Source organism: Salvelinus namaycush, chromosome 35 (genome assembly GCF_016432855.1).
Source record: "Salvelinus namaycush isolate Seneca chromosome 35, SaNama_1.0, whole genome shotgun sequence".
NCBI classification, from domain to species: domain Eukaryota; kingdom Metazoa; phylum Chordata; class Actinopteri; order Salmoniformes; family Salmonidae; genus Salvelinus; species Salvelinus namaycush.
The window spans coordinates 19,068,957-19,080,698 of NC_052341.1; the positions used below are offsets into that span (position 1 = coordinate 19,068,957).

The 11,742-nt window shown below is 42.4% G+C and overlaps 2 protein-coding genes across 2 annotated transcripts; one reads left to right on the forward strand and one right to left on the reverse strand.

Annotated features, from left to right (window-relative positions):
• Positions 1-1,966: 1,966 nt before the first annotated feature.
• Positions 1,967-10,190, reverse strand: LOC120030091 (cytochrome b-c1 complex subunit 2, mitochondrial). Its single transcript, XM_038975432.1, has 14 exons — positions 10,086-10,190; positions 7,623-7,703; positions 6,896-7,045; positions 6,698-6,762; positions 4,804-4,860; positions 4,572-4,696; positions 4,250-4,347; positions 4,030-4,087; positions 3,808-3,903; positions 3,467-3,666; positions 3,181-3,261; positions 2,846-2,919; positions 2,568-2,721; positions 1,967-2,338 (listed from the first exon to the last, which is right to left on the reverse strand). Exons 1-14 carry the CDS (start codon positions 10,116-10,118, stop codon positions 2,255-2,257), a joined length of 1,356 nt encoding a protein of 451 aa, XP_038831360.1. The 5' UTR covers positions 10,119-10,190; the 3' UTR covers positions 1,967-2,254.
• Positions 10,191-10,427: 237 nt separating this feature from the next.
• LOC120030099 (NHP2-like protein 1) lies at positions 10,428-11,726 on the forward strand. The gene is made up of 3 exons (XM_038975440.1): positions 10,428-10,636; positions 10,806-10,926; positions 11,250-11,726. Exons 1-3 carry the CDS (start codon positions 10,634-10,636, stop codon positions 11,510-11,512), a joined length of 387 nt encoding a protein of 128 aa, XP_038831368.1. The 5' UTR covers positions 10,428-10,633; the 3' UTR covers positions 11,513-11,726.
• The last annotated feature ends 16 nt before the right edge of the window (positions 11,727-11,742 follow it).

The following is an 11,742-nucleotide window of genomic DNA, read 5'->3' on the forward strand; positions in this document are numbered from 1 at the left end:
AACAACCGTCCCGGTTTAGGGACACCGATCCCGTAGTATGGAGTTGGTCCACCCGTTGCTGCGAAAACAGCCTCCACTTTTCTGGGAAGGCTTTTCACTAGATGCTGGAACATTGCTGCGGGGACTGTTGGGTGATTAGGCCTGGCTCACAGTCGGCGTTCCAATTCATCCCAAAGGTGTTTGATGGGGTTGAGGTCAGTGCTCTGTGCAGGTCAGTCAAGTTCTTCCACACAGATCTCAACACACCATTTCTGTATGGACCTTGCTTTGTGCATGGGGCATTGTCATGCTGAAACAGGATAGGACATTTCTCAAACTGTTGCTACAAAGTTGGAAACACAGAATTGTCTAGAATATCATTGTATGCTGTAGCGTTAAGATATCCGTCTCATGCTACCACTAGAGTGAAAGCACCGCCAGCATTCAAAAGTGACCAAAATATCAGCCAGGAAGCATAGGAACTGAGAAGTGGTCTGTGGTCACCACCTGCAGAACCACTCCTTTATTGGGGGTGTCTTGCTAATTGCCTATAATTGCCTATGTACTTCATTAAGGTCGGACATGTGGGGACCATACTTACGAACTCTTGCTTAAACCTCAAGTGTAAACCTTTTGGAACAAAAATGCTAGGTGTTTTTCACATTAGAAAACATGTCACAATAACAAACCGGGCTACGAGTCACTAATTTCTGGGAACAAAATTACGAATCAACCGATGAACGATGTAGACGTAGTTGTTCAAACAGATTAGAATAAATATAATTTCACACTATGGGCATTGTATTAAAACTTTTACTTTATTATCACCTGGTCTATTTAGAGGGAATACTTGTTTTATTCCACCTTAAAAGGAAAAACCCAACCAAAACCACCCATTCCTATAATTTACAGTGTTACATTGCACTAATATGTGAGAACAACATGTTTTTGTTTACAACTGTTTTATTGTGTCGTTATAAATGTTGGTAACATGTGGAAATCTGTTGCAGCTCAAATCGACTACAAAACCGACAATGCAGTGCTCTCTCTATGGGCTTGATGGCTAGCTAAGTAGCTAGCAAACGTAGCTACCCACAATAATTCCAAAGTCAGTATCAGCATGTGATGTAGCTGTAGTTAGTTGTAAAATCTCCTAAACAAACTGCACTATCAATTTAGTCACAATGTTCAACATGCCGTCTGACATTCACAACGGCACCATGCATGCAACCTGAACTGAAGAGGCAAACAAATAGGAGAAATGTGTTAGAGACCCTCCAGGAATATTGCAAAAATATGATAAATGGCTCATTCGAGAGAGAAGACAACCTCCCGCGTCATGACATTTGACATGTACTATATGATAGACGTTTTCGCGATCTATAAGTCGTTAACCTCCATTTTTTTCTTGTAACGATTTCGATTTATAACAGTTTTTTCAACCTCTAACAGAAGGAAGATTAATCAATGAGTCCGAATCCCATGTCATCATCAGATCCCTCTTCCTCCTCTTCCGCAGCAGCACCAACCCCAGCTGCATCAGACCCAGCTGCAACAGGATCCACCACAGCACCACCTACAGGCACGGAGGCCAATTTAGAGAGACCAGACTTCATGACTTCATTGATGTCTTTTCCATTCAATTCATTGCCAACATTGCCTAGGCGCGCATCTCCGGCCCCGATCATTTTTACACTCCCCAAAATGGTATTGATGTCCTTGGAGGAGGGGCTGGTGTTACCTCCGAGCACAGCCTGGAAGTATGCGGACACAACGCATTTTCAAGTCTAAACAGACACGAAACGTCGGTCACGCTGATTTTTCCGTAAGGTATCTAGTGTAGTGACAGGCTTTATCGCAATGCTACGTTATCCCGGCCGAATTTCTGTATAAATGGCAATAGCGCAGCTACACATGAAAACATGAAATGATCCAGGGAATCGATAGAACATCACTCAGATGTAGAAAAACAATATAACATCCAAAATGGGTGAATCTTTACTTGAAGGTAGATATACTTTATTAATGAATTTATATAATCTATACAGTTCAAGAAGTGAACAAATGTGGATCTTATTTCCTTATGCACAAACAATCAAAATCCACTTAAAAATAGCAACAACTATAAATATTGAGGGTTGGTGTGATGACAACATTATTATTCCTCAGAAGAACAATGGCGAAATGGGGATAATGACTGTTTCAGTCTGTTTGTTTTGAATGGACAGATGGGCTTTTGTTGTGCCTTTTAAAATCACAGAAAAGTTGGAAGTGTTTAGATCTCGTCTACGAAGGGCGTCTTGACGAGGTTTCCACTTGAAGCCATGGACTTCTTGCCCGACACAAACTTATTTGCAGCCTGAGAGAAGAAGGAAAACACATCTAAGCACAAAAATAAACAAACAAACTAGGAAACACTCAGAATATACTGTGCACGTCGAGAGTGAGCTGCAGCAAAGACGGGAATATAGAAATATATTCACTTCCACTCAAATTTTCACTTCCTGTCCAATTGACATCAATGCATGACTAAATCAAAAGTAAACGTAAGTGGAAGTTAATATTCGCTTAAAACTGAATAAACGTACGTTGGCGACATCAGTTGCTGAGACCGAGTCGAACTTCTGTGCGATGGCCTCGGGGGAGTGGTAGGCCCCTCTGGCCAGAGCCTGTGAACCCATGGCATCTAACAAACCCTCTGAGCTCTCCAACGACATCAGGTACTCAGCCTTCAGCTGGGTCCTACAGGGGTAAAGAAACAGGCACAACTTAAGTCAACATGTAGAAATTCCCTTCTATTTGCAATACTTTTCTCGATTATATGTACTCAAATTCTATACTGAAGTCTGTGTGCATGTTAGCTTACTTGGCGCGGGTCAGGTCAGCTTCTGAGACCCCCATTGCAACAGCCTTCACCTGGCCAATAGCTGCCTTGATTACCTGTAGAGAGGAGGACAGGGATAGGTCAATAAATTAATCAATGGGAGGTCAAAGTTAATCTTCATTATGCTCTTTCCTCATCCTAAATGAATGATCTTACATTACATTCTATGTAAAAGCAACTATCACTCACAGGGTTCATGGGACTACTTAGCAACTGATTCAGAAAGCTGTTGTGAAGAGTTTGAATTAAGCTTTATGAATTCTCATAAAAAGTACCTTATTAGAAAGCAGTGGAAATTTAAGAGACATAATACTCACGTCACCAGCTGCTGCAGACTGGGAGATGGTGTAGACTCCAAACAGGCCAGAGTCAGAGTAGTTGACATTGAAAGCAGAGGCCTAAAAGGAGGGGACACCAGAGGAGAATGACATTCGTTTTGCCACTCTAATACAACAATATGAAATTCTGCATGATAGAATACAATATCTATTCTGCACAAAACACTTCTATCAAAAGATTCCTCCACATATTGCATTCCCCTCTTGTATAAAGCCCAGCTATGAAAACACAAACACAATCCAATCTGGTGATTATGCCACTCACATCGAAGGGGTCTGCAGTAGCCTTAGCGACACCCTGGATGAGTTTGGAGGTGGAATTGGAGCCTCTCTTGATGTGTGGCCCCGCCCCCAAGACGTGCTGAAGTACAGAGAAGGCCAGGACCTCATCTGTGCCCACCGCCGCCCCCTCAGACACCACTGCAGAGTGCACCAGGCTGGACCCATTCTGCACCCTCACCTCACCTAGAGAGGAAGGGAGAGAGAGAGAGACGCAGAGAGAGAGGAGAGAAAGGCAGCAAGAAACTTAGAATTCAGGGAATTTTCCATGCCAGAGGAAAATGACGTTTCATGCTTTTAGCAGATACAGTAGAATAAGAGTCTTACCGCCTCGGTACTGAGCCTTTGTCCCAGCAGTGCCCATCCCACTGCGGATGTTGAGGAACTGCTCTCCCACCTGCTTCAGAACATCGTGGTCCACACCTGAACACATAGAATGCATGTAAGAATACAATAATATATATATTTTTAAATATTCCCTTAACGCAAAGCTACCTGGAGAAAAATAATTTGATTAAAAAATATGTTTTTTATATGTTTAACACTTACCAAGCCCAACCAGAGCCATTCTTGCACTTGTGAAATTGTTCTGGATAAAATTGTGCATCTGAAGAGGCAAACATCAGAGGGTTAATCAAAAACATAACCGTAATGCTGTACTTCGTGAAGTAGAGCATGCTGGGTTGTGCATCAGGAGAGGAAGATGAACGTCCATAGCATTTGTCCCCTGCATTATCATTGAGTTGGACCAGGATGTTGAGTGTCTTACATGGTCAGCGTCGACCTGGCCAACCATGTAGTCTGGGCAGTAGAGGGAGTTGGACAGCGTGTTCTTGTAAGCAGCTCCATGTAGACCCTCAATCACACCTGAGGAAAATAACCGCAAGGCCCTTCAGCCGCAGTGTGATGACAATTTGCAATCTTTTGACATTCAGCATAATGTAATCTAGAGCCGTTAACAGAAAGTACATTCAAATAAAGAAACAAACAATCACATGACTGACTGACTGACTGACTGACTGACTGACTGACTGACTGACTGACTGACTGACTGACTGACTGACTGACTGACTGTGTGTGTGTGTGCTAACCCATCTGGGGGGTCTGTGCGGCCAGGGCCTTGTCCATCTTGACCCTGAAGGTGAGGTCAGACACCTCCCACGGCCTGAACTCTGGGGCTGTGGTCACATTGATCAGGTACTCCATCACTGTGTCACTGCATTAGACAACACACAGAAATGAGAATAACAATGATTTATTCACCATATATTTTAGATCTCTGTTTGTGTACACATATGAATACGTGAGGCAAGCAACACTTACATGTGGTCTCTGAGACAGTCAACCGAGTAGATCATGTTCTCTCTGGATGACGTCACGCTGCATAGAAAATACACACACACACACACAGATACACTACATGACCAAAAGTATATGGACACCTGCTTGTCGAACATCTCATTCCAAAATCATGGGCATTAATATGGACTTGGTCCCCCCTTTGCTGCTATAACAGCCTCCTCTCTTCTGGAAAGGTTTTCTACTAGATGTTGGAACATTGCTGCGGGGACTTGCTTTCCATTCAACCACAAGAACTTTAGTGAGGTCGGGTACTGATGTTGAGCGATTAGCCCCGTCTCGCAGTCGGCGTTCCAATTCATCCCAAAGGTGTTCGATGGGGTTGAGGTCAGGGCTCTGTGCAGGCCAGTCAAGTTCTTCCACACAGATCTCAACAAACCATTTCTGTATGGACCTCGCTTTGTGCACAGGGGCATTGTCATGCTGAAACAGGAAATTACCTTCCTCAAACTTTTGCCACAAAGTTGGAGGCAAAGAATTGTCTAGAATGCCATTGTACGCTTCAGTGTTTAGATTTCCCTTCACTGGAACTAATGGGCCTAGCCCGAACCATGAAAAACAGACCATTATTCCTCCTCCACCAAACTTTACAGTTGGCACTATGCATTGGGGTAGGTAGCATTCTCCTGGCATTCGCTAAAGTCAGATTCGTCTGTCGAACTGCCAGATGGTGAAGCTTGATTCATCACTCAAGAGAACGTGTTTCCACTGCTCCAGAGTCCAATGGCAGCGAGCTTCATACCACTCCAGTCGACGCTTGGCATTGCGCATGGTGATCTTAAGCTTGTGTGCGGCTGCTCTGCCATGGAAACCCATTTCATGAAGCTCCAGACGAACAGTTATTGTGCTGATGTTGTTTCCAGAGGCAGTTTGGATCTTGGTGGCGAGTGTTGCAACCAAGGACGGACTATTTTTAAACGCAACGCGCTTCAGCACTCCGCGATCCCGTTCTGTGAGCTTGTGTGGCCTACCACTTCACGGCTGAGCCGTTGTTGCTCTTAGACATTTCCACGTCACAATAACAGCACTTACAGTTGACCAGGGCAGCTCTAGCAGGGCAGAAATTTTACGAACTGACTTGTTGGAAAGGTGGCATCCTATGACGGTGCCACGTTGAAAGTCACTGCGCACTTCAGTAAGACCATTCTACTGCCAATGTTTGTCTATGGGAGATCGCATGGCTGTGTGCTCGATTTTATACAACTGTCAGCAACAGGTATGGCCGAAATATCAGAATCCACTAATTTGAAGAGATGTCCACATACTTTTGTATATATAGTGTAAGTATGACATCCATGGCAGTGGTACAGTTAGTCAGAAAATATGCTAAAGAGATTCTGTGGTACTTTTGTATACTTTTTAGCCAATAGTTGTGAAAGTAGCACTCATGAACCAAAAGTCACATACGTATGTGCACCACGGCATTGTTCTCTCGCTCTCTCTCTGCTGTGTCCACGGAACCATCGGGCCCGTCCTGCAACCTCATTGGATAATGCTGGGCAGGCCCCTTCCTAGCTGCCACTCAAATGCGAGGGGCTGAAGATCATTGGCTAGAACTCAAACTGCTAGTGAGCTGGCCCACTTGGGGGAAAATGGCACGGCACAGCTTCAAGGAAACAGTCACTTTCAAACTAGGGATTTCGTGGAAAATTGAGGTAAAACAGTAATTCTTCTCAGATGATGATGCATGAACTACACATTGACACATCCAGCCCAAAGCTGGAGGTTTAAATAAATACGTTGTTAGTCGCCAAAGTAACGGAACATGTCTTTAAGTATCCCAAACAATATAAATCAAAGATATGTCTAGTTCTCTTTATGTTTGTATGAGGATGTACACTAAATCACAGACACTGACCATAGACTGCCTCCAACTGCTTCCACACCACGACAGATCCTGAAGGCTGAAGCACCTTTGGTAGTCTGGAAAAGAGCAGCAGAGATTGGGATGAACCACATCACTAGTTCCTAAGCAGTATTGAGTACATTGAACAATCACTCAAGCTCCTGGATACATCACGTTGATGGAGGGTTAATGAACCAGAACCAGGTGTACCAGGTTGGCAGCCAGACGGAGCAGGTGGGTGACCCCCTGGTTCTCCGGGGACTCATATCGACATCCAGCTTTCACAAACACACCGATCCTGGAAGCCGGGGAGTAGTTGTCCAACGAGGTTATCACCAGACCACTGGGCAGTTTAGTCACCTGGAGGAGAAATATCAGTTAGCATCACACATACAGTGCCTTCAGGAAGTATTCATACCTCTTGACTTATTCCACATTTTGTTGTGTTACAGCCTGAATAATACAATTTTAAAAATCTCACCCATCTACACATAATACTCCATAATGACAAAGTTAAAACCTTTTTTTTGTGAAAAGGTAAAATTACAATTTTAAAAAACATTGGCGACTTTGTATTTGTAGTGAACTTTGTTCTGAAGTTATCAGCAGTCAGAGAGACTCTGATAAACCATGTGATTCTATGTTTAGCTGAGATCTTCTGTTTCTTCTGTGCATAAAGTGACACAGGAGGGCAAAAAGCATCTAATTAGGCACTTAGCTGTGGTCTGAGGCAGGCGTTAGATTACGAGCATTTTCAAGTGCAACGTTATTAACAATGGTTTTGGGAAACAGCTCGGAGATTTAAGGATACTCCTTCAATGGTTGTAACGATAAACTTAGCCTTAAGATGCTTTTGGGAAACCGGGCCTTGGTCTGTTTGGGTGACCACATAGAAATGTCTTTGTGAGGAGAGAGAAACATGTCAACACCCACTGACCTGCACATCCTGAGGCTGAAACTTGACATGCTCTGCAGCGACATCCAACTTACGGGCAGCCTGGGCTGCGTAAAGCCTTGTCTGTAATAGAGAAAAGATACAAGGTGACTTAATATCCTATTAGTGTTTTATGGTGGGTCTGGACTCTGGAGAGAGAGAGAAAATTAGATGATTGAGAATCAGAAACAGAATGATGGTTGAATGCAGACTGGACAGATGTGGATGGACCTTATGGTGGCACAGTGGTATAATAATATTCAAATGGTTCATGTTTAATAAAAAGTCACATTCCGTATTTTCTGTTTCCATTCAACAGTGCAGCCCGGTCACTCGTTTGTTTTGGTTTTGGAAGTCTGTGGAGGAGGATCATGGAAAGTGCAAAATCAAAGAACAGGTATATTCACCATGTTGGACCATGATGAAGCTTGACCCGGGATAAACTTGGCTGTAAGGGGGAAATTAGCTTCCTAGAAAGTCTTTCTCCAGTTCAACTCATTCATAGATGCTAACTACCTTTAGCGCCTATTGACGATAGTATCTTCTGGCCGGTGGAATTTTGTTAAGAGAAATCATTTTCATAAAACAAAATGTTAAATTACAGGGTTAGGGTTAGTGTTCCCACATACCCATATCTCCATTTTACAGCGCTTGTTTACAGAAGCCCATAAAACCTAGTGGTCAAACAAGGAAATGGTTCAAATCATTTCCCCACCATTCATTTTGGAAACACTTAAAATAAGGGCTGTTTCATGTAGACTTACCCTGGCATGATGTTTTGATAACCGTGTAAATCTATCTAGGGAAAGGTGACTTATCAATATATTCACCTGTATTTGCCCCCAAAAAACATAACGATAATTAGCTGCAAATGTGGCTATCATAAAGAACTACAAATCCAATGATGATCTGGACGAGGCTGCTGAATCGAGGCAAAGGTAAGAATCTCTGGATTAACTAATGTTAACCATTGGTGGAAAAAGTACCCAATTGTTATACTTGAGTAAAAGTAAAGATACTTTAATAGAAAATGACTTAAGTAAAAGTCACCCAAAAAAGTCCTACTTGTAAAAATATATATACTTAAGTATCAAAAGTAAATGTAATTGCTCAAATATACTTAAGTATCAAAATTAAAAGTATAAATATTTTAAAATTCGTTATATTAAGCAAACCAGACGGCACCATTTTCTTATTTACGAATAGCCAGGGGCATACTCCAACACTCAGACATAATTTACAAACGAAGCATGTGTTTAGTGAGTCTGCCAGATCAGAGGCAGTAGGGATGACCAGGAACGTTCTCTTGATAAGAATAGTAAAGTACAGATAAATGTAGTTATGAATAAGTTGGCTAAATGTATTTTAAATGAACAATTCAACTGTCTTGTGCAAGTTTTAAATTGACACAATACTTGTTAGCAAAGGTGTCAGCTAGAGATGACATACAGAAGCTTTCAGGGATTTTTAGTTTTGCATGATGTCTACTTTGATGATAATTAGCATTTTTTAATCTGAGAGTAAATAGAGACCAATATATTGATCAGTCAACCAGTTAATGTTTGTGAGAGCGTGACAGCAAAGTTTACTTATGCATTAGCTAGCTAGGAAAGCAAACTTGTGAGAATGTTATGGTATTCATTGATATTGGAACTTTTAAAACATCAAGTTGTAGCCAACTGAATGTAACGTTATGTCCTGATTAATTGAATGACACGACAGTGTATGCCAGCTATCTGCATCATAGTGCACAGTCCAAGACACATGACCACCTGCTATGAACTACATTTGACTTTCAAGGGAGAATCACACCGAAGGCTTGATGTCAAACCAACAGCTGCTCAACCCTATAGCTACCCCGGGTGAGACTGATAAACAACTGAACTGTTATCCTCTGCATGATCTGATCTTTTGATTGGACATACCGCAAGGGACAAATTTGACAACACATTGACAGCGGGTAAAGAGTAGACACAATTTGTGGAATATTTTAACGTAACGTTAGCTTAATAACCACATTTTTCGACCCACTATCAAACGTTTAGGCTGGGTTTATCATCATTGTGTTAACGTTCGCTTCCTCGCTAGTATGTTTACGTTAGCTACCTAGTGACATCACAATTTATGGTGAAAGGGGATACCTAGTCAGTTGTACAAATGAATGCATTCAACTGAAATTTTCCTAACGTATTTAACCCAACCCCTCTGAGGCAGGAAGGTGCGGGTGGCTGCAATAATCAACATCCACGTCTTCGGCGCCCGGGGATCAGTGGGTTAACAGCCTTGCTCAGGGGCAGAACGACAGATTTTTACCTTGTCAACTCGGGGATTTGTTCCAGCAACCTTTCAGTTACTGTCCCGAGCGCTATTCTCGACAACCAAGCCCTACAATCTATAATTGGCTTTTAAAAACGTCTCCTGAATAATCAACTATTCAATTTATGAAAATGGCAAAGGAGTTCTTACCGATAACTGACTTATTCCGCGAATCCCCTTCATCTCCCCTCTATCCTTAAACAAGGACGATGAAACAATATGGCTGACATGGGAATGTCTTACCCAGAATTCCTAGCGCACCAACTTCTTCCTCGGGGGTTTAAAACGTGCACTAACAAGTTTATTTGCCACCACTGTTTTAAATGTGCTAAATTACTTTTTATCTACCCTGCAGGATTCTACAAATATTGTCCACATTTTGTGAAAATGCACAACATGCATTAATTGCAAATAACTGGTAACAAAACAAAGCAAAAAGAAGAACATGGGCGGGTCAAACAATTCACTTCCTGCCCAGTTTAGCAACCAAAGCCCCCATGCGTTCCACGCTCAGTCCTAAACACGTGCTGTTAGAGTAGCTGCGTGTTGAAGTTCCTCTAGCTTTCGAGAATCTAAACAAGCTATTTTAGCTACATAACGATTTATTTTTGAATTTCCCAAAACCTCAATCGTAGACGTATAGTCCTCCGTGAAGCATTCGCCGAGAGGAGAAATATCAGAAATAAACGGAAGTAAGCATGGTGAGTGTTTCAATGAACCGCGTCAGTTAACATTTCTAGCTACCGTTAGCTAACTACCTGAATACCGGTAATAACGTAGCTAGCTAACGTTACCTAATTGATAAGGATAACGTTATTTCGTTCTCATCTAGTCTCTACATCTTCTAACAGTTTTTGTGTTTGTTCTCAGACTGAAGCCGAAGTGAATCCCAAGGCCTACCCCCTGGCCGACGCCACACTTTCCAAAACCATCCTGGACCTTGTGCAGCAAGCATCCAACTACAAACAGTTGAGGAAAGGGGCCAATGAGGGTGAGAATCTGACATTGATGAATACCCAATTGATAATATATCAGTAATGTACTGGAAATATACTCCTTCCTGCAAGCAGCATTATACCAGCTTTTAAGACATCTGCCCCAATTGCACAGTACATGATGTTGAGTGTGCTTGGTCTCTGACTGTAGTATGATCTAATGATCATGTCAAGGGACATCCTACTACACTGACCACAGATTAGCTGGTTCAAATCCTGCTCAGATTACCACTTGAAACACTACAAAAGTTATCTATGGAGTTCTAATCTATCAAAGACATATATCACTAACCCTTAAATCTTATCTGCCCTCTTCCAGCCACCAAGACATTGAACCGTGGTATCTCTGAGTTCATTGTGATGGCTGCTGATGCTGAGCCACTGGAGATCATCCTCCACCTGCCACTGCTCTGCGAGGACAAGAATGTCCCCTACGTGTTTGTGCGCTCTAAGCAGGCCCTGGGTCGTGCCTGTGGGGTCTCCCGCCCCGTCATCGCCACCTCAATCACCATCAAGGAGGGCTCTCAGCTGAAGCCCCAGATCCAGTCTACCCAGATGGCCATTGAGAGACTGCTGGTCTGATCTGGTTGCTGCTCTGCTCTCTATAGTATTGGATAGTCTGAAGGACTATATCAGGCTATTGAATTATGTATTTTGGATAGTTTAATTGAATTGTCTTTGGAAGATGCATTGTATTTTGTCAGGGACATGCAAAGAAAATGATTAATTTCTGTGTACTATGTTATGTAATTTGCTCTTTTGTTTTGTGATAATAAAACATTTCTTTTTACTAATGTGTGATATGTAATTGT

What these genes read in the sequence shown, in the direction of transcription:
- LOC120030091 (XM_038975432.1), bottom strand. Translation starts at nt 10,118, where the DNA reads ATGAAGGGGATTCGCGGAATAAGTCAGTTATCG. An exon ending in TTCAGCCTCAGGATGTGCAG is followed by an intron (nt 7,046 to 7,622) that starts GTCAGTGGGTGT and finishes TTTCTCCTCCAG; the next exon opens with GTGACTAAACTGCCCAGTGG. An exon ending in TCCGTCTGGCTGCCAACCTG is followed by an intron (nt 6,763 to 6,895) that starts GTACACCTGGTT and finishes GCTCTTTTCCAG; the next exon opens with ACTACCAAAGGTGCTTCAGC.
- LOC120030099 (XM_038975440.1), top strand. An exon ending in GAGGAAAGGGGCCAATGAGG is followed by an intron (nt 10,927 to 11,249) that starts GTGAGAATCTGA and finishes GCCCTCTTCCAG; the next exon opens with CCACCAAGACATTGAACCGT.